This window comes from Gadus morhua, chromosome 14 (assembly GCF_902167405.1).
Source record: "Gadus morhua chromosome 14, gadMor3.0, whole genome shotgun sequence".
Taxonomy (NCBI): domain Eukaryota; kingdom Metazoa; phylum Chordata; class Actinopteri; order Gadiformes; family Gadidae; genus Gadus; species Gadus morhua.
In genome coordinates this window covers 21,776,865-21,798,619 of record NC_044061.1, presented here as the reverse complement: position 1 = coordinate 21,798,619, position 21,755 = coordinate 21,776,865, and the positions used below count along the sequence as shown (strand labels likewise).

Sequence of the window (21,755 nt, the reverse complement as noted above, 5' to 3'; positions counted from 1 at the left end):
ACACACACACACACACACACACACACACACACACACACACACACACACACACACACACACACACACACCTACACACTTTATCAAGTAAAGCACCCAGGGGTAACTAACAAAATGAGAATGGCTCAGCTAAAACAGCAAGTGTGTTGAGTTCTGACTCCCAGAAGTGAACTACAAAACATGTAGTTAGCCTCATAACATAATTTCCATAGTCATATTTAAGGTTTATCTTGTATTTAGCGTCAAAAACATAAAAAGTCAAATACAAAACTTAAGCAGATAGTGATTATGGAATGTTAAAAGGTGTTTGTAAACTCTAATTGGCTTAGGATACAGCCAATGAGGCACAGTGAATCGGCAGCGTTAGTAGAGAAGAGTTAGGTTAGATCACAATTTGGCCAAAATATGACGAAGGCAATTTTGCTTTGAATGATATGCAAAAGGAGTACAAGGTGCAGTTGCAACTTGCTACACACGTGAGCCACCAACTTCTAACTGACTCCGGATGCACAGGCTCTTCACCCTCTCAGTCACACCGGATCATTAGCACCCCGGTTCACTAAGCAGCTTTTACAAAGATTTAATAAAAAATGCTAAATTTATGTTAAACATTGATTGATTGTAATTATACCAGTAAGTTCCAAACAAGTAATTTTATCTGACCAGAGTGAGTTCTGTTATCGAGTATTACAGCACTGGGACTTTTAACTGAACATGTTTCACTCTGCTATAGGTGTTTCTATTATAGGTGTTTCTAATAACCATTGATTACATTACTGATTGTTAGCTGTTAACTCATCGGAAGCAAACATGCCACAAAAACAGACTCTTATTTCAACCGGTTACAAAAGTAATGTTTGTTAATGAAGTATAATCGGGATAAACAACTCAAGTTGATCCAACTAAATGTTCTTGTGTGTTCAGTGTATGATTCTTCCTGCTTGATTTGAAATGCTACATGTTTAGCAGATGTTTCCCCAGAGCTCAGCTCTCTGTTGGTTATCCTAGCAGCACACTTCTATATGTCGCTATTATACCACTATAATAGTATACTACAATATTTTGCATATTATTTATACTTTCCTTATATTCTTCATTTACCTTTTAAACACTGTTTAGAGCTGGTCCAATAAGCTAATGTTAGCTATCGTCTCTTGCACCAATTCATCTTTTCACAATTGGCAGCTCATTTTATCTACAGCTCACTTAATGTTCTCAAACTTTCCATAAATCTTTGTTGTTGTCAGCATTAATTTGGTAGCTAGACATGTCCTTTTCTGCTAAATATACATATATCAATTTCACAACTTTTGACCAAGGCGTTCTATGGGCTGCCATAGACTTCCAATTACAGTATTAAACACACCTCAAACTGTGTGTGTCTGCGTGTGTGGGTGGGCGGGGAACTGGTCCAACTGTTTGGTTCACAACATCGTTTCCTTGTAATGAGTCGGACGGTTTGGTGTGGCTCACTTTAACACACCAGGAAGAAAACAAAGGTACTGTAGTCAACTCTGATCCGTCATATGTCATAAATATGTATCGCCTGAATATCATCTCGATAGGTTGATTTAAATGTATTGATTGCGGTAAAAAAACTTTGTTGAATATGTTTATTAACAACAAAGCTAAACTGTAGCCTACTGGAATCTTATCACTGTTTTTAATGAAGTTAATTGGGCGCACTGCTATTTGTCAAAAATAAACTACTATTGAATGAATTAATATATAAGCAGATTCTTTATACAAAGTGGTCCTTAAAAACAGGTAGGGCTTAGCGGGCATGTTGCTCTATGAGGCCGTCAGGTTAGGCTGCTGACATTGGGGATCGGAACCAGAACCGTTCAGCTGGGAGTAAACTGTATTATCATTAATAAGAATATTAGGTATTCACAGTTAATCTTTGCATTATTGGTGTCATTATCATTATTATTAATATTATTATTCGATGATATTATATATAATGCAAAGTTGTTATCATGATTATTATTAGTAGTCATGACGTTGGCCATCTTTGTCAGTGAAGGTTTAAACATCATTTTGTATGAGTCTTATTTTCTGTAGGCCTGCGTCTTATCACAGATCGGGTTTTGATGTCATATACATCATAAGGAAGGGCATATATGGTCATGCAGTATGGAGTGGCACTTATTTTCCAGTAGCTATGTGTCATCTTACCCCAGTCTCACATCAAAATGTAGTAGGCCTATAACTACGTTGGTCAACACGGAAACGTAATGGTTTGACAATACCGGCTATAAAAATATGAGATGCCTACGTTTCTTTTGGCCTATTCTTTTATAGGCCTGTCTTAACGTCACGTAACAAGTCGTCTCAAGTTTCTGTCTGCAAAAACAAACAACATTGATGACATATTTAGATTGGCAATATTTTGATATAGATTCTGCTTTAAAATGGGTTTTGATAACATAACGGCATGTGACAGTAGAGCTGCCATACATTGTTTTATTTTTTTGTCGTAAACTAAGCTTCGCTGGTTAATAGATAGATATTCTAAGGTGCGCCAGACAGAACAGCGAGTGCCACTGAGGCAATGAGTCAAGTGCTATTCAATTGTGTTTCTGTGTGTATGTGTGTGTGTGTCTTCCCATACTGTGTCTTGAGCCAATAACGCTTGTGTCTCTGATAATGTAGCAGTCTCTGGTTCCAGTTTATTCAGGATTTGGGGTGTTGAATAGTAGCTTGGTCACATGGGGTGGCCAAGACTACTTCAGGGGTCCATAGACCTTTTCAGAAAATGAGTATGTAGCCCTAACCTGGCATCTAAGGAGCATGACTGAATTCTGTGATTGCTGATTAGAGGCGATCATTCACTCAGATTCCCAGATAGCATTTGTGTGTGACACGGTTGTTACTGTAATGGAAGTAAATTAAAAAAGAAAAACAATTTGTCATTACAGACCAACTTGTACAGACCTCTCTGATCCACCCGGGTCAAATATTGTTTTATTTTCTGTAAGACTGAAACCACAAGATATGGCTCCACAAAATATTATCAAACAGAAATTGTCTTGAAAAATATACATAATAATGGTGGCCACCAATATTACAAACTTTACTGCGAGGTTGTTTTATTCAATAACAACCTCACTAAGCTAAAGTACATGTTGATTTTCTCAAGCTTACATATTAAAGGCTCTGTTAAATTACATACACTTTTTCTTTGTCCTGTTATTTTCCTGTGCAACCTGAATAATTTTTTTTACTTTATCTTTTAGCACAGGTAAAGGTTAAAGAATTTTTCGGCTGTGCATATCATCATATTTATGTATATTTGATTTTATTCACTTTGCTTTGCTATTAGTTTCGGAATTGGCCTGATTAAGACCAAATTTAATCTTTGTGACATGATGCCCTTCTCATCTTTGAATGTCAGGTTTTAATCATGAACAGAGGGACCGCCAAAGTGCCAAATGATCTTAGGTAGAATAAGTACAGCATAGTTCTGCAGCCCTGGTGATATGTGGCTGAATGTTTCACAAACCTCAATGTTGAGGGCCTTTCTCAAGGCACGGCCGAATGTCCAAATAAACGCTTCTCTCAACAAGAGGAGGAATGAGATGTCATAAGCATCCAACTCTGAGTGGCACCCCAGGTGGCCAATCAGATAACAGGGGTTTCCAACCCAGATACCGCTCTGGCTACGCCCCTGGTTCTATCGCAAAAACGTTTGTTTTGTTTTGGATCTCTTTGTATTGTATTTGTGTCTGTGAAAGAGTGATAGCCTACCTGTAGTACTCTAACAAGGAAAACAACTAACCTGAAAAAACAATGGCTCTAAAACATGGATGCATATAAGAATGCACACCCACTTATTATTTTTTAATAATCCTCCTCATCTGGACACGACCATTTGCTGCACTATTATACACTTTGATTAAAAAGTGTATGAAAATCCTCTAAATACATAGGATATTTGGGGAATGGGCGGAGTATAAGCTTGTCTTCACTGGCTATGTGAGGCGCTGGGAGAGGGTCCTTTATAGAATAAAATCAGGATGTGTGTGTGTGTGCGTGTGTGTGTGTGTGTGTGTTTGTGAGAATGAATGAATGAATGATCTTTATTTGTCAATATACAGGTACAGGTATGAGTACAGCGTAATGGTAGCTGCCACATGTTGTGTGAATGAGCGTGTGAATGAGCGTGTGCATGTGCGTGATTGTCCGAGGGGTCAGGTCTTGGCAACGTTCAGCGCCTTTATGGCCCTTGGGTAGAAGCTAAATTTTAGTCTATTTGTCCATGCAGCCATAGTTCTGAAACGCTTCCCTGAGCGCAGCAGTACGAAGTGTACAGAGTCGGCGCCAGAGCAGATCTACGGGAGGGGCATGGGTCACCAGCGGGGAGGCACTGCCGTTTAGATTATTATATAGCCTATTAGTAATTATTTTTTAGCAACAATATGTTGGTCTTGTTGTTGTCGAGGCTATGTGGTAGTAGCCCTATGCACAAAGTTTACGCAGCCACACACACAAAGACTAAAGGCGGAGGGCGGTCGTGGAGGCTTAACGCAAATAAATGCAGTTCACCCACCTCTGATATGTCAGAAATAGTTTATTCACCTCTCAACAGTAAACACCTGAACACCTAAACATATTTACGGCCTGCCACTGGTTATAAACCTTGGACAACAGCCTCCACAATCAACAAAAACACCCTTGACAACATAGGGTTTTACTTTTTAAACTCAGAATAGATGTTATCCCTGGGACCTGGTGGCTTTATAGCTTTATATGGGCTTCATTAAACCTCTTATCTCATCACTTATACTTATATATAATAAACTTATGGTCGTGCGTTCTGATGGAAGCCAAGCCCTGACAAATACCTGCTGTCGTTCAAAGTCTGCTTCCTCATTTGATCTGTCTTCCACACTAAGGAGCCCAGCAGCTCGATCTTTACCTTTGACACCTTAGAGACCCTTTTTAACGTTCTGTCTCTTTTCTAAAGACGTATGTTTTGTTTTTGGTAAACATCAGAATTTCTTTAATCATCAAATCTTTATTTCCTTGTGTTTTACTTTTTTATTTTCATACGACACCGGACAGAACACATTGTCATCCTGGAGAAGATTAGGTACGGTTCGCTTAATGTCATATTCTTTTTAGAATATTCTTATTGTCTAACTATGTAAAACTATACTAAATTATACAGCTTCCACAACGTGTTAAGATATGTATTTAAGTTACTACACATTGAAAGATACATAAATAGATAACTATCATTATAATCAGGGTACTTTATACTATCCCTACTAATTGACCGTATCTAATTCTGTTGTGAAGGCTTTAAAAATTTAAAGTAAGTATGTCTCACCACCAATGTGATACATATGTACATAATATGTATGATTCTTCTAATACTTGTTAATATGATTATGTACGTTTTATAAAGTAGTATTTATAAAGTATTTATAAAAAACACAAAAATTGTGTAATCGTTTTTTAACTAAAACAAATGTTTTCTAGGAATGGCCTCTTCCAAAACATCCTGGTCTGAAGAGCACTTTTCATGTTCCATCTGTCTGGAAGTGTTCAACAGCCCCGTTTCCACACCATGTGGACACAACTTCTGCAGAACCTGTATTACAAAGTTCTGGGATGACAAAGTCCAGCACAAATGTCCTGTTTGCAACCAGACTTTTCCCACAAGACCTGATTTACAGGTCAATACCTTCATATCAGAGATGGTTGATCACTATAGAAAGTCTGTACTGGTAAAAGAGCAGCCTTGTGTTGGACCAGGAGAAGTTCCCTGTGACGTCTGTACTGGAACTCAGCTGAAGGCTTTGAAGTCCTGCCTAATGTGTCTTATCTCCTACTGCCAAACCCACCTGGAGCCCCATCAGAGAGTTTCCGTTCTGAAGAAACATCAGCTGGTTGAGCCTATGGACCGTCTGGAAGACCGGATGTGTAAGAAACATCAACAGCTTCTGGAGCTCTACTGCCATACTGAACAGGTGTGTGTGTGTCTGTCCTGCACAGAGATGGACCACAAGTCCCATCCTGTTGTACCCCTAAAGGAGGAATATGAAGTAAAGAGAGCCAAGCTGGAGAAGATAGAGTCTGAAGTTCAGCAGATGATCCAGGAGCGACAACGAAAGATTCAGGAGATCAAAGACACATTCAAATGCAGCAGAGCTGACGCAGACAGAGCAATAGCCGATGGTGTGCAGATTCTCACTGCTCTGATGCGCTGCATTGAAAAGTGCCGTGATAATCTCAACCAAACTATTAAAGAGGAACTGAAATCCACAGAGAAACAAGCTGAAGGCCTCATCAAGGAGCTGGAGCAGGAAATAGAAGATCTGACCAATAGAAGCTCAGAGGTGAAGCAGCTCTCACACACTGAAGACCACCTCCACTTCCTCCAGACCTTTAGAACCCCGAGGAATCCTCCACCAACCAGGGACTGGACAACGGTGGAGTTCCATCCTCCGTCATTCTTAGAGACCTTGAGGAGATCCCTGGATCAGCTGGAGGAAACACTGAACCTGGATATGAAGAAGCTGCCTGTCTTGAAATCAACTCTAACTAAGTGTAAGTGTCATCACAACACAATGATGAAAATGATGCTTGACATCATGTTTCTTATGAAAATGTGTATTGTCCAAGAGCCAAATCAAGTCTGTCAAAATGAACGTGTTATTTTTTGGGTCAATTAGTTAAGAGCTGCTCAGCAGCGTTCATCTTATGTTCTTCTTAAGCTGCATTGTTTCTTGATTATTATCTACAAACTTTGGCCAAAGTTATATTTAATATTTAGATCAAATATTTAATAACATAAATCAATTTCTGTACGATTTAAACTACTTCAGACCAAAAAAAATGATTTTTTTGTCCTTCTAATCTTTGAACACACGTACTCACTAAAACATGGCATTTTGTTCTATATACTTATCTGAACTGATTTTCGATATCATTTATACGTCGGGATTCAACATTTTTAGTTTTACACCCGTTTTCATATATTTTCACTTTGTCTCATTGACTTCTGTTGAGCGTGATGACGTCAAATATAAAGTCTCATCTGTTACGTGGTTCTTGTTTAACAGACGTAAAATTCTTAATAGATTGAAAATATACTTGTTGAGCACAGGGGATTTATATGTTACGCCCCCCTGTTTACATTACAAAGGGTCCCAATGGAGACTCTGGCCTTTCAGTCTTTTAGAAAATGTTGTTTGAATCATCCCATAAATCGATCACTATGAAAGAGGTTTTTTGCTTGAAGTTGCAGAGAATGTCGGATTTACATATTTTCTAAATTCAAGTTATATGTCTATGATATGATGTATATATATAAATATATTCTAATATTCTATATTCTAACTGTTATTTATATTATTATCATCCTATTATTAGTTATAATTACTAACACGTTTTTGTTATCAGTACTGTCATTCTATTATACATAACAAAACATTCATAATAAGTAGGGATGTCCGATATTGGCTTTTTTGCCGATATCCGATATGCGATATTGTCCAACTCTAAATTTTCGATTCCGATATCAGCCGATACGGATGTCGATATTTGGGTTATTTATTTTTCCTCAAACCTAATTTAGGTAACATTACATATCTCCTGTTGTGGAATTAACACAACATGCTTAATGTTATTTTGATGCCCCACTGGATGCATTCTTGAATGCAACAAGGCTTTCCAAACGTTAACATTGTCTGTGCAAAATAAGAAAAATACTTCAACTTAATTTAAGGGAAAAGTGCCATGTTTATTTTTGTTTTTTTAATGGTCTCAGACAACAGTTTGGATTACACTCTCCCTGAGATAATCTTGACAATGCCCACAACAAATAGGGCAAACTTGACTTCACAAATGATAAAACATTGTACCTGAACAACTATGTGCAACATAGCAGTATGTTTCTTTAACTAAAACTCAATAACCTTAATTGAATAAATGCACAAATATGAGTCAATTACAATGTGCACTGTACTGCACAATTTTGAAAACATTTATTTGAGCTATAAAAAAAATAAAAAAAAATAAAATCGGTTTTAAGGCAAAAAAAATCCGATACCGATATTGACCGATATTACATTTTTATGCTAATATCGGGCCGATAATATCGGTGGGCCGATAATATCGGACATCTCTAATAATAAGATTATTATAATGATAGGACTATTCCCACAGATTAAAGTAGGATGGTATTCATATTAAGGCTTACACACATCAGAGCTCAAGCATAGAGCACAAACACACACACACACACACACACACACACACACACACACACACACACACACACACACACACACACACACACACAGTGCACTTCTGAAGTGCATCTGCTTTAATGCTGCTCACATGTTAACCAGGGACCTAAGGAACCACATTTTGCCACATTTTTGGTTTGGCTGACCAATTTCAATGGTAGATGAGTGACGGGAATCTCACACACTTCGGGCTGAAAAGATCAGCTTGTCCACTATGCTTCAACTCTGATATGGGGAGGTTAAACTTTATATGTGGCAATGGCGTTATCAGTAATACTAATAATAATACATATTTTATTGTAATTATAATAATTCCGCAGCCTAATGTCTTGTTCTCCCATCAGATGCCTTTGAACTCACACTGGACCCAAACACAGCCCACAGACTACTCTCTCTGTCTGAGGACCACAGAACGGTGACGATGGTTGGAGGGGTCAAGTCGTATCCGGATCACCCAGAGAGATTTGATTCCCGGTCCCAGGTGCTGTGTAGAGAGGGTCTGACTGGCCGCTGTTACTGGGAGGTAGAGAAGAAAGGACGCATTTCTATAGGAATGACTTACAGAGAAATCACAAGGAAAGGAAAGGCTAATGACAGCAGGCTTGGAGGGAAGAACACGTCCTGGAGTCTTCAATGTTCTGATGATGGTGTATACATTCCCCGGTACAACAATAGTGTAACAGAGATACGTCTCCCCCCCGCTGGATCTAACAGAGTTGGAGTGTATCTGGACCGGCCTGCTGGCACTCTGTCCTTCTACAGAGTGTCCCCAGATGTAGGAGGGTCCTCAGACACACTGACACACATCCACAACTTCAAGTCCACCTTCACCCAGGACCTCTACCCTGGGTTTGTGTTAGGCCCTGATTCCTCAGTGTGTCTGTGTCGTTCGTATTGACACACACACACACACACACACACACACACACACACACACACACACACACACACACACACACACACAAACACACACACACACACACACACACACACACAAACCTACACACTCTGTCTAGTAAAGAACCCAGGGGTAACTAACAAAATGAGAATGGCTCAGCTACAACAGTAAGTGTGTAGAGTTCTGACTCCCAGAAGAGAACTACAAAACATGTAGTTAGCCTCATAGCATAATTTCCAAAGTTATATTTAAGGTTAATCTTGTATTAAGCGTCAAAAACATAAAAAGTCAAATACACAACTTAAGCAGATACTGATTATGGAATGTTAAAAGGCGTAAGTAAACTCTAATTGGCCTAGGATACAGCCAATGAGGCACAGTGGATCAGCGGCGTTAGGAGAGAAGAGTTAGGTTAGATCACAATTTTCCCAAAATATGACGGCAATTTTGTTTTGAATGATATGCAAAAGGAGAACAAGGTGCAGATGCTACACCCGTCCGCCACCAGCTTCTAACTGACTCCCCCGGATGCAGTGGCTCTTCACCCTCTCAGTCACACCGGATCATTAGCACCCCGGTTCACTAAGCAGCTTTTAAAAAGATTTAATCAAAAATCTAAATTTATGTTAAACATTGATTGATTGTAACAGTAAGTTCCGAACAAGTAATTTTATCTGACCAGAGTGAGTTCTGTCAGTTCGGTTATTTTCAGAAAAAACATGGCACCAGAACATGTTGAGTTATTAAAGATATGTAAATATCGGTTTATGATTTGTAATGTCTGGTACCTCTTATTATTTTAGTTGGTCTGGTTTTGGTGTGAGGGACAATGCATTCTGTTGTATTTGTTAATAAAGCATAATTATGACAAACAACTCAAGTTTATCCAACTAAATGTTCTTGTGTGTTCAGCCGATGATTCTTCCTGTTTCTTCATTTGAAATGCTCCATGTTTAGCAGATGTTTCCCCAGAGCCCAGCTCTCTGTTGGTTATCCTAGCAGCACACTTCTCTATATGTCGCTATTATACCATTAAAAAAGTATACTACAGAATTTTGCATATTATTTATACTTTCCTTATATTCTTCATTTACCTTTTAAACACTTTTTATTTTTCAAACAAATAAGCTCATTTTAGCTATCGTCTCTTGCGCCATCTCATCTTTTCATCATTGGCAGCTAATTTCATACAGCTAACTTAATGTTCTCAAACTTTCCATAAATCTTTGCTGTTGTCAGCATTAACTTGGTAGCTAGATATGTAGTTTTCTGTTATATAATTGCATTTCTTTTCATATCCCTGCGGCATGATTACAGCATAATTATTTAGACTCATATAGTTTCATAGAGACTCATGTTAGCTGCCTAATTAGCCAGCCTGACAAAATGTACCACAACCCTGTATGTCTTTTGTCATAAATGACAATGAGTGTTAGAAATAACTCAAAAGCCAACCCTTTCCAAGGTAACAGGGCTGTTACCCTTAAGGATTATGGGTAGTCTCCATGACATCCCGAGTAAACCTAAATAAAATTTACTAACTAACTAAATCAATAAAAATACACGGTCAAATTAAAACAAATTGATTAACTTGTCACTTCCTCGATCCACTTTGCTGGATATTCTGTCACTGTTTCCCCAAGTTTCTTATTATATCTTAAGTTGTATTCTTTCTTTCTTTCTTTCTTTCTTTCTTTCTTGCTTTCTTTCTTTCTTTCTTGCTTTCTTTCTTTCTTTCTTAATCTTTGATTTAGACAGAATTTGTGGCCTCTTGATATTTACTATTGATTTCGACAACTTTCAACATGGTGGCCAAATTCTGATGTTTCCATGAGAAATAATTGATCAAGATAAGATAGGATAAGATATACTTTATTTATCTTAGCAGAGAAATGTAGGTGTTCCAGCAGCCAGCATACATACACAACACAACACAACACAACACAACACAACACATGCATACATACATATCCCACCTAAACAAAACCATGCACCCACAATACCTATCTTCTGTCCTAACTAAAAAGGGGAGCAGTTATAAAGTGCAACGGCAGTAGGTAAACCGTATTCTTAAATCTGTCCTTTCTGCAGCTTAGCTGTCATGGCCTCCCACAAAAAACACTCTTTTGTTTACTCACTAGATTGTGCAAGGGATTGCGCGTGTTATCATCCATAATACTCAAATACTCAATTTCTGTACCATCCTTCTCTCCATCACCACCTCCAGGGACACTACAGCAGTCCCCAGCACATAGCCAGCCCTCCTAATCAGCTCGCTTATCTTTTTAGAGTCACAAGCCCTTATGCCGCTGCTCCAACTAATGGCTGCAAAGAAAATGGCACTTGCCACAACAGACTGAGACTTGCCACAACAGACAAAACATAAATAACATTTTGCTTCTCACATTAAAAGACCTAAGCTTCCTCAAGAAGTAGAGTCTGCTCTGACCCTTCTTGTAAACAGCCTCTGTTTTTTGCTTCCAGTCCAGTTTATTGTTCATGTGCACACCCAAGTATTTATACCTCTCTACCACCTGCACTTTGTCCCTAAGGATAGAGATGGTGCTTAGCTCAGGCCTGGCCCTCCTGAAGTCCACCACCATTTCCTTGGTCTTTGTTACATTTAAAACAAGGTGGTTTTTCCCTATGCAACAAAGGTATCCACCGGCTGCCTGTATTCTTTCTCATCTCCACCACTGATACACCCCACTACCGCAGTATTGTCTGAGAACTTTTGTAAATGACAAGCCTCAGAGTTACACTGGAAGTCTGAAGTGTATAGTGAGAAGAGGAAAGGGGACAGCACAGTCCCCTGCGGCGCTCCTGTGCCACTGACTGCTTGCTCAGAAACAGACCTCCCCAGCCTCAAAAACTGGGGTCTGTCATTCAGGTAATCCATGATATTGTGGTGATGTCTACCTGCATCAGCTCCAGCTTCTCACGTAACAGTACTGGCTGTATGGTGTTAAAAGCACTTGAAAAATAAAAAAACATGATCCTCACAGTGCTTCCCGACTTGTCTAGGTGAGAGTGGGCTCTATGGAGTAGGTAGATGATGGCTTCCTCAACCCCCACCCTTGGGCGGTATGCAAACTGCAATGGGTCCAGATAGCTGGTCACCTGTGGAGTCAGGTGGGCCAAGACCAGCCTCTCAAGTACCTTCATGATGTGTGATGTTAGGGCAACTGGTCTGTAGTCATTGAGGACAGAGGGAGAGGGTTTCTTTGGGACTGGAACAAGGCAGGACGTTTTCCACAGCACTGGCACCCTGCCCTGGCTGAGGCTGAGGTTGAAAAGATGCTGTAGAATGCCACATAATTGACCTGTGCAGGCTTTCAGAACCCTGGGGCTGATGCCATCTGGACCTTCTGCCTTGTTCTGGCCTAATCTCTCAAGCTGCATTCTCACCTGGCTGCTGGAAACAGACAGACAGGTCAGAGAAGTGTGGGGTAGTGATGGGTCTTGGTGGGGGTCAGAACATGTTGGGGGGGCAGTAGGTGATGTCTCAGTAACTTGAGCTGAGGGGGGGGGGGCTTTGTGGGTGGGGAGGATGTAGGGTCTGTGTGGTTATCAGAGGCCGGGGAGGTAGCCAAAGGCCCCGTGCTGAACCTATTAAAGAACCCGTTCAGCTCATTTGCCCTTTCCTGATACCTGATTTCCTTTCACCTTGAAAATTAGCTACATGGGTTGGTCTGACGGTATCACCAGACATTGACAATAAGTTTGAAACATACTAATGTGAAGAGAGAGGAGTTAAAAAACATCTTCATTAATTACAGAGCATAAACAAGTTTGGTTATGATATGTACAAGTTTAAGGTTTTTGACATAAACCAAGTTGGCGGAAAGTCCATCATGGCGCAAAATGACGTTGAACTCGGCATGGCCCAAGGATTCCAATGATACCTTGTTTTGAATATTGGATAAATGGGTCAAAAGTTATAAACATGAATACATGTCCAACTTTGACCTGTTGGTGGAGCTAGAGCTCACGAGTTAGTGACCACAAATTTGCTGTGAGGGATCATGGGACTATCCTGAATCCGTGTGCCAAATTTCACAACTTTTGACCAAGGTGTTCTATGGGCTGCCATAGACTCCCATGGCAGAATAATAATAATAATAATAATAATAATAGGAAAACATACAAAAACAATAGGTTTTCTCGCAGCTTCGCTGCTTGACACCCAATAATAGGAAAACGTAGAATAACAACAGTGAATTCACTGTTGTAACAACACTGTTGTAACAACAATTAAAGTATTAAACACACCTCAAACTGTGTGTGTCTGCGTATATGTGTGGCCAGGGAACTGGTCCAACTGGTTGGTTCACAACATCGTTTCCTTGTAATGAGTCGCACGGTTTGGTATGGCTCACTTTATCACAGCAGGAAGAAGACAAAGGTACTGTAGTCAACTCTGATCTGTCATATGTCATAAATATCGCCTGAATATCATCATAGGTTGATTTAAATTTATTGATTGCGGTAAAAAAACTTTGTTGAATAGGTTTATTAACAACAAAGCTAAACTGTAGCCTACTGGAATCTTATCACTGTTTTTGATGAAGATAATTGGCCGCACTGCTATTTGTCAAAAATAAACTACTATTTAATTAATTAATATATAAGCAGATTCTTTATCCAAAGTGGTCCTTAAGAACAAGTATGGCTTAGGGAGCATGATGAGGCCGTCAGGTTAGGCTGCTGACATTGGGGATCGGAACCAGAACCGTTCAGCTGGGAGTAAACTGTATTATCATTAATAAGAATATTAGGTATTCACAGTTAATCTTTGCATTATTGTTATCATTATCATTATTATTAATATTATTATTCGATGATATTATATATAATGCACAGTTGTTATCATGATTATTATTAGTAGTCATGACGTTGGCCATCTTTGTCAGTGAAGGTTTAAACATCATTTTGTATGAGTCTTATTTTCTGTAGGCCTGCGTCTTATCACAGATCGGGTTTTGATGTCATATACATCATGAGGAAGTGCATATGTGGTCATGAAGTATGGAGTGACACTTCTTTCCAATAGCTATGTGTCATCTTAACCCAGTCTCACATCAAAATGTAGTATAACTACGTTCGTCAACACGGGAAAACGTAATGGTTTTACAATAACGGCTCTAAAAATGTGAGATGCCTGAGTTTTTTTAGGTCTAAACGTCACGTAACAAGTCATCTCAAGTTTCTGTCTGCAAAAACAAACAATATTGATGACACATTCTGATTGACAACATTTTGATATAGATTCTGCTTTAGAGTGGGTTTTGATAACATAACAGCATGTGACAGTTGAGCTGCCATACATTGTTTTGTTTTGTTGTAAACTGAGCTCCGCTGGCAAATAGACAGATCTTCTAAGGTGCGCCAGACAGAACAGTTTCTCCCGAGTGCCGCCGAGGCAAAAAACCCTCATGTGTAAGAGGTTAGGAATGAAGGACGAAGAACCAGTAAAGGAATGAAGAACCAGATTAATAGTTGTTTCATTTCTAAAGATGGAAAATGGAATCTACCTGAATTATCTCAATCATCAACCACATTATTGAGCGTGTGAGAAGACAGAAGAGTCAAGTATGCTATTCAATTGTCTCTGTGTGTGTATGTGTCTCCCCATAGTGTGTGTGTATGGTGTGTGTGTGTGTGTGTGTGTGTGTGTGTGTGTGTGTGTGTGTGTGTGTGTGTGTGTGTGTGTGTGTGTGTGTGTGTGTGTGTGTGTGTGTGTGTGTGTGTGTGTGTGTGTGTGTGACCGTGGGCCATGGGTTTATAGGTTGGGGGGATTTACTCCTATTGACCACTTCTAAATGAATGAGGGCATTAAACATTACTAGAAACATATGTTTGGAGGCTCTAGTCCAACCGGAAGTGTTGGAATTGGTGGGTGAATAGTCTTGTACCCTTGGGAATCAGCTAAAGACATCGGGTCTTTTTTTTAAGGACTTACAAGATGATACATTTGGTGGTCCTAGTCCAACCGGAAGTGATGCAATCCCTCCCTGAGAGGTCATACAAAGATGTAAATAAACAAGCCATTAATGGGAGCCTAGAATTAGGCCATTAGGGTCTGCTATAATATAAATAGGGGCACTCTTGCTCTACAGCAAAGGCTCACACAGAATTGTCCAATACTTTTTAGGCAATTGGCTGCTTGCCGTAGCTGCCCTGTTTTCATTCGATTAAACCAGCCAATAGCGCAGCAGGGGGAAGAGCCAGCATGGTGATTGGCTCCCGCAAAAGCGGGAGAAATGTATTGCTCTTCTCCATACCCTTGTGCAGGGCAAATTCAAATCGCCGGCAGAATGGGCTGGGGGTACCCAGTCTCAGTCTAAGGTGGACCTAAGGTGGACCATAACTGTAACCCTAACACTAAACCACTTGACTCCCCTCTCTGACCCGGGGCCTGAGAGGGCCAAGGTTCGATGTGGCGGTCCCAGTGAGGTCCTAAAATAAGGTTGTCAAGTACAAGGGCAGTAGGACTTCCTATCTCCAAAACTGCCTTTTACACCGCATTCTGATGTACTAGCTATTGCGGGCCAAAGTTATATTTTTGTAAGCACTAGGACTCTAAATCTCGGAGATGTAATTCGGGGGACAACGGCGAATGTGCATTTTGGCCTCTCTAGCCCGAAAGGAGGGGAAAAGGGGCGTGACCTTCAACAGTAGAATAAAGTAGAAATTTGTGCCTGAAGGCATGTAAACACAACTGGCCTGTGGACAAGTCTATGTCAAAAGGTGTAAAGGAGCCTGCGCCACCCCTGGTCTATAGCTCACTTGTTGGTGTCCTTGACCCCTAAGTCCCCTACTCATTGCACCACTTTTATGACAGTAACAGGCACATTGCTTACTAGAACCCTTATCAAAACGCAATTTAATGGCGAAAAAAAATTCTGCGATATCAGCGTCAACCACCATAGCAACGAGAGAAAATTTAATATTCCAACAATTTTCTTTTCTGAAATAATTTTTAGTAAGAACTAACGTCATATTCATTGACACATTAGTACCATTATTTAACACATAACTGATAATTAGTGACCAAGGTAGAATATCGTTGAACGAAGATCTGACAGCCCGAAAACATTTACACATGGACCCAAAATCATGATAAAGCTGACGTGTCTGGGGTTCCATGTTGTACCTGCCTGTTCTGTTTGAAACAAAAATATGTATTATGCATAGATTCAAACATTATGACTTTTTTTTTATTTAACTTTTGAACACATTATGAAAAAACAAAGGCACTCTTTTTAACCTAATAATTCAAATGTTTTCTAGGAATGGCCACTTCTAACAGTTCCTGGTCTGAGGAGAACTTTTCATGTCCCATCTGTCTGGATGTGTTCAACAGCCCAGTCTCCACACCATGTGGACACAACTTCTGCAGAACCTGTATTACAACGTTCTGGGATGAAAAAGACCAGTACAAATGTCCAGTTTGCAACGAGATCTTCCAAATAAGGCCTGATTTACGGGTCAATACCCTCTTTTCAGAGATGGTTGATCAGTTTACAACGTTCATACGAGTTACAGAGCAGCCTTGTGTTGAACCTGGAGAAGTTCCCTGTGACGTCTGTACTGGCTCCCAGCTGAAGGCTGTGAAGTCCTGCCTGGTGTGTTTTATCTCATACTGTCAGACCCACCTGGAGCCTCATCAGAGAATTGCAATTCTGAAGAGACATCAACTGGTCCAGCCTATGAACCATCTGGAAGACAGGATGTGTAAGAAACACAACCAACTTCTGGCGCAATTCTGCCAGACTGAACAGGTGTGTGTGTGTCTGTTCTGCACAGAGATGGACCACAAGTCCCATCCTGTTGTACCGTTAAAGGAGGAATATGAAGTTAAGATGGCCCAGCTGGGAGAGATGGAGACTGAAGTTCAGCAGATGATCACGGAGAGACAACAAACAATTCAGGAGATCAAAGACACAGTAAGACTCATCAAAGTAGACGCAGACAGAGAAATTGCGGATGGTGTGGAGGTCCTCACTGCACTGATACACTGTATTGAAAAGTGTCGTGATGATCTCAACGAAATGGTAAAAGAGAAGCTGAAATCAACAGAAGAACAAGCTGAAGGCCTCACCAAAGAACTTGAGCAGGAAATAGAAGAACTGACCAAAAGAAGCTCAGAGGTGACACAGTTCTCACACAGTGAAGACCACCTCTTCTTCCTCCAGACTTTCATGTCCCTGAAGAATCCTCCACCCACCAGAGACTGGAAAACGGTGGAGGTCCGTCATCCATCATACGTAGGGACGTTGAGGAGTTCTCTGGATCAGCTGAAGGAGACACTGGACATGGAGATGAAGAAGGTGCCTGACCTGAAATCAGCTCTAAAAAAGTGTAAGTGTCATCACAACAAAATGATGAAAATTATGCTTGACATCATGTTTCTTATGAATATTTACATTGTTCACAATCCCAATCAAGTCTGTCAAAATGAACGTGTTATTTTTTGGGTCAATTAGCTGAGTGCTGCTCAGCAGCGTTCATCTTATGTTCTTCTTAGACTGCATTGTTTTTCTATTGTTCTCTGCAAACTATGTAGCCGACCAATTATTTTTTTCCTCCTAACCTTTGAACATACTTTTTCCACGAAAACATCACATTTTGATCTGTATAGTTATCTTAACAGATTTTCGATATCATACTTGTCGGGATTCAACAGTTTTAGTTTTACACCCGTTTTCATATATTTTCGCTTTGTCTCATTGACTTCTGTTGAGCGTGATGACGTCAAATGTAAAGTCTCATCTGTTACGTGGTTCTTGTTTAACAGACGTAAAATTCTTAATAGATTGAAAATATACTTGTTGAGCACAGGGGATTTATATGTGACGCCCCCCTGTTTATATTACAATGGGTCCCAATGGAGACTCTGGCCTTTCAGTCTTTTAGAAAACGTTGTTTGATTCATCCCATTAATCGACCACTATGAAAGAGCTTGAAGTTGCAGAGAATGTCGGATTTACATATTTTCTAAATTCAAGTTAAGACAACCCACAAATGTTCACAACCACTTTGTGAGACACAAAGGTTCTACCTTCCCTTTATTCATTATTAGTAATTATATGTCTATGATATGATGTATATATATGTAAATATATTCTAATACATAAACAACTGTTATTTATATTATTATCATCCTATTATTAGTTATAATTACTAACACGTTTTTGTTATCACTACTGTCATTCTATTATACATAACAACACATTAATAATAAGATTATTATAATGATAGGACTATTCCCACAGATTAAACTAGAATGGTATTAATATCAAGGCTTACACACATCAGAGCTCAAGCATAGAGCACACGCATGCACACACACACACACACACACACACACACACACACACACACACACACACACACACACACACACACACACACACACATACACACACACACACACACACACACACACACACACACACACACACACACACACACCCACACACACACACACACACACACACACAGTGCACTTCTGAAGTGCATCTGCTTTAATGCTGCTCACATGTTAACCAGGGACCTAAGGTACCACATTTTGCCACGTTTTTGGTTTGGCTGAACAATTTCAATGGTAGATGAGTGACGGCAATCTCACACACCTCGGGCTGAAAAGATCAGCTTGTCCACTATGCTTCAGCTCTGATATGGGGAGGTTAAACTTTATATGTGGCAATGGTGTTATTAGTAATACTAATAATAATAATACATATTTTATTGTAATTATAATAATTCAGCAGCCTTATGTCTTGTTCTCCCATCAGATGCCTGTGAACTCACACTGGACCCAAACACAGCCCACAGACGACTCTCTCTGTCTGAGGACCACAGAACGGTGACGATAGTTGGAGGGGACCAGTCGTATCCGGATCACCCAGAGAGATTTGATTCCCGGTCCCAGGTGCTGTGTAGAGAGGGTCTGACTGGCCGCTGTTACTGGGAGGTAGAGAGGGAAGGACGTGTTTCTATAGGAGTGACATACAGAGAAATCACAAGGAAAGGAAAGGCTAATGACAGCAGGCTTGGAGGGAACAGCACGTCCTGGAGTCTTCAATGTTCTGATGATGGTGTATACATTTCCCGGTACAACAATATTGGAAAAGAGATACGTCTCCCCCCCGCTGGCTCTAACAGAGTTGGAGTGTATCTGGACCGGCCTGCTGGCACTCTGTCCTTCTACAGAGTGTCCCCAGATGTAGGAGGGTCCTCAGACACACTGACACACATCCACACCTTCCAGTCCACCTTCACCCAGGACCTCTACCCTGGGTTTGTGTTAGGGCCTGGTTCCTCAGTTTGTCTGTGTCATTCATATTAACACACACACACACACACCCACACCCACACCCACACACACACACACACACACACACACACAGACACACACACAATCAGAAACATATTTTTAGCAATGTTATATTTCACATATTTACAAAATATTTACAAATATATGTAAGGTATTTACAGTTGTTACACTAATCACAATAGTCCATCTCATCAACTATCCCCAAGTTGCAGTGGCCCTTAATTCCCTAAGAAACAGCCTGGATCATACCATTCTGCCGCTATTAACATAATAAGATTGGAATGATCTCTATTCTAGATCTATTACACAACAGTAATTTCCCCATAAATATTACGATAACATATACTTCACACCCCCAGAAACCGTGTCATTATAGAGCTCTTAAGGCACACCTCACACCTAAAGTTGGCACCTTCTAGTCCGCGGTGCTCATGCCCATGATTAATAAACAATTTAACGTAAAACCACTCTGCCTAACAGAGCTTTCAGACAAGCGGTAAACTAGAGTAACTTCCCACACAAAGTAGCAAGTTAGTGTGCAGGAACCTGATTTAAAGCAGATTTAATATTGTATTCAAAAATACAAGCGGTCTATGGGGAAGCTGATGATGTTTATGTTGTGAATAACTTTAAACTGAATATAGATTAATTGTGTTATTTTGGGAAAAACATAGCAGCATAACATGTTCAGTTATTAAAGATATGTGCACATCTTTATAATTTTGATGTCTGGTTCTGCTATTATTTTAGTTGTTCTGTTTATTATGTAAGCAACAAATTATTCATTATTAATTATCATTAATAAAGCATCATGTTAAACAAGTTGATCCAACTGAATGTTCTTGTGTGTTCAGCCGATGATTCTTCCATGTTTAGCAGATGTTTCTCCAAAGCTCAACTCTCTTGTTATCCTAGCAGCAAACCTTTCTATTTCTTTCTATTTTAACATTATACAATTATACTATACCCGTTTGGCAAAACTGCCATTATAATTGAATCCTCCAAATACAAAGGGTATTTTAGCGATAGGATGAAGGATGCACAGCACACATCTTCACTGTCAGTATGAGGTTAAGGGTCAAAAGGATGCAGCATACAAACATCTTAACTGGCTGTATGCGGTCAAGGGATGGATGGATGAAACATGAACACATCCTCAGTGGCTGTATGAGGTTAAGGGGTGAAAGGTCTTTTTCACCAGTGCGATGCCCATTTACGTCACAACTGATTTAAGTAGTGGACGCGATTTTGTTTAACATGGTGATCGTCGTGAAGAATTGGGCCTGTTTCGTGCACAAGCTCAAAGCCACTGTGTAGGTTTTATCAATATATTTATTTATTTTCTATTTTGTACAGAGACTACGTTTAATAAATGGAGCCAATGAGTTGTTATGACGTGCCTCTCCTGTTAGGGGCCTAAAAGGTTCTGAAAAAAGATAGACGAGGCACGTCTACGACGATAAGCGATTGATCGATTATACTCGTACCCACTCGTACTAAATACATGCTTGGATTCTTCTGTTGTATTGACATGCTTCTCTTAAGGCATCATCAGTTGAAATGCGTCAATGCAAAACACATTGTCAACCTTTTTTCTTTGTTTTTTATATTCCACATTACGTTGTTATGTGAATAGTATCATGTGACGATGTGGAAGAACGCCCAATTCTATATACACAGAACCAAAATGTTTCTAGTGTATGGAGCTCTTTTTATACAAATGCATTGCGCGTTTCAAGCAGACATGTTTTTTCGACTCATTTGCTAATTAGAACTTATTTTAGGATTTAGGATACGGATTACCATTTGGAACTTCAAAAGATGAGCAGTTCTTATATTTAAGATTGCTTTGTAATTACAGTAAATGACAAATATACTCAGGGAACTTAATTTGGGGAGATTATTTCTTGCTTAATAAAGCCTTTAGATCTCAATGAACAAATGTCTGCAGTGCACTATAATTAATCTTGTTAATGTCAGCTGGTGATAATCTAAACTAAATACATCAAATTAGTTTCCCACAGTGAGCTTCAGCCGAGAGAATTGTTGCTGAACAGAATCCCTGTATCCACACAAGGTCCACTGATACGTGACTTGAATCATACAGAATCTTTTAATAGGAAGTTTTACAATCCAAGTTCCTTCTTCGGGTTCATATATTATGTTTTTTTTATTAATTAATAATCATGAGAAGTTTACTCTTCAGGTTTTTAGTGTCATGTTATGATCTCACACGCTTGAGTTTATCATGCTCTGT

The 21,755-nt window shown here is 39.7% G+C and overlaps 2 protein-coding genes across 2 annotated transcripts; both read left to right on the top strand.

Moving 5' to 3' along the window:
* Positions 1–37: 37 nt before the first annotated feature.
* LOC115558714 (tripartite motif-containing protein 16) lies at positions 38–21,294 on the top strand. The gene is made up of 3 exons (XM_030377093.1): positions 38–1,496; positions 16,450–17,520; positions 18,957–21,294. The coding sequence occupies exons 2-3, from the start codon at positions 16,452–16,454 to the stop codon at positions 19,508–19,510; spliced, it is 1,623 nt and encodes a 540-aa protein (XP_030232953.1). The 5' UTR covers positions 38–1,496; positions 16,450–16,451; the 3' UTR covers positions 19,511–21,294.
* Positions 5,487–9,166, top strand: LOC115558944 (E3 ubiquitin/ISG15 ligase TRIM25-like). Its single transcript, XM_030377493.1, has 3 exons — positions 5,487–6,671; positions 8,361–8,415; positions 8,603–9,166. The coding sequence occupies exons 1-3, from the start codon at positions 5,487–5,489 to the stop codon at positions 9,154–9,156; spliced, it is 1,794 nt and encodes a 597-aa protein (XP_030233353.1). The 3' UTR covers positions 9,157–9,166.
* Positions 21,295–21,755: the final 461 nt, after the last annotated feature.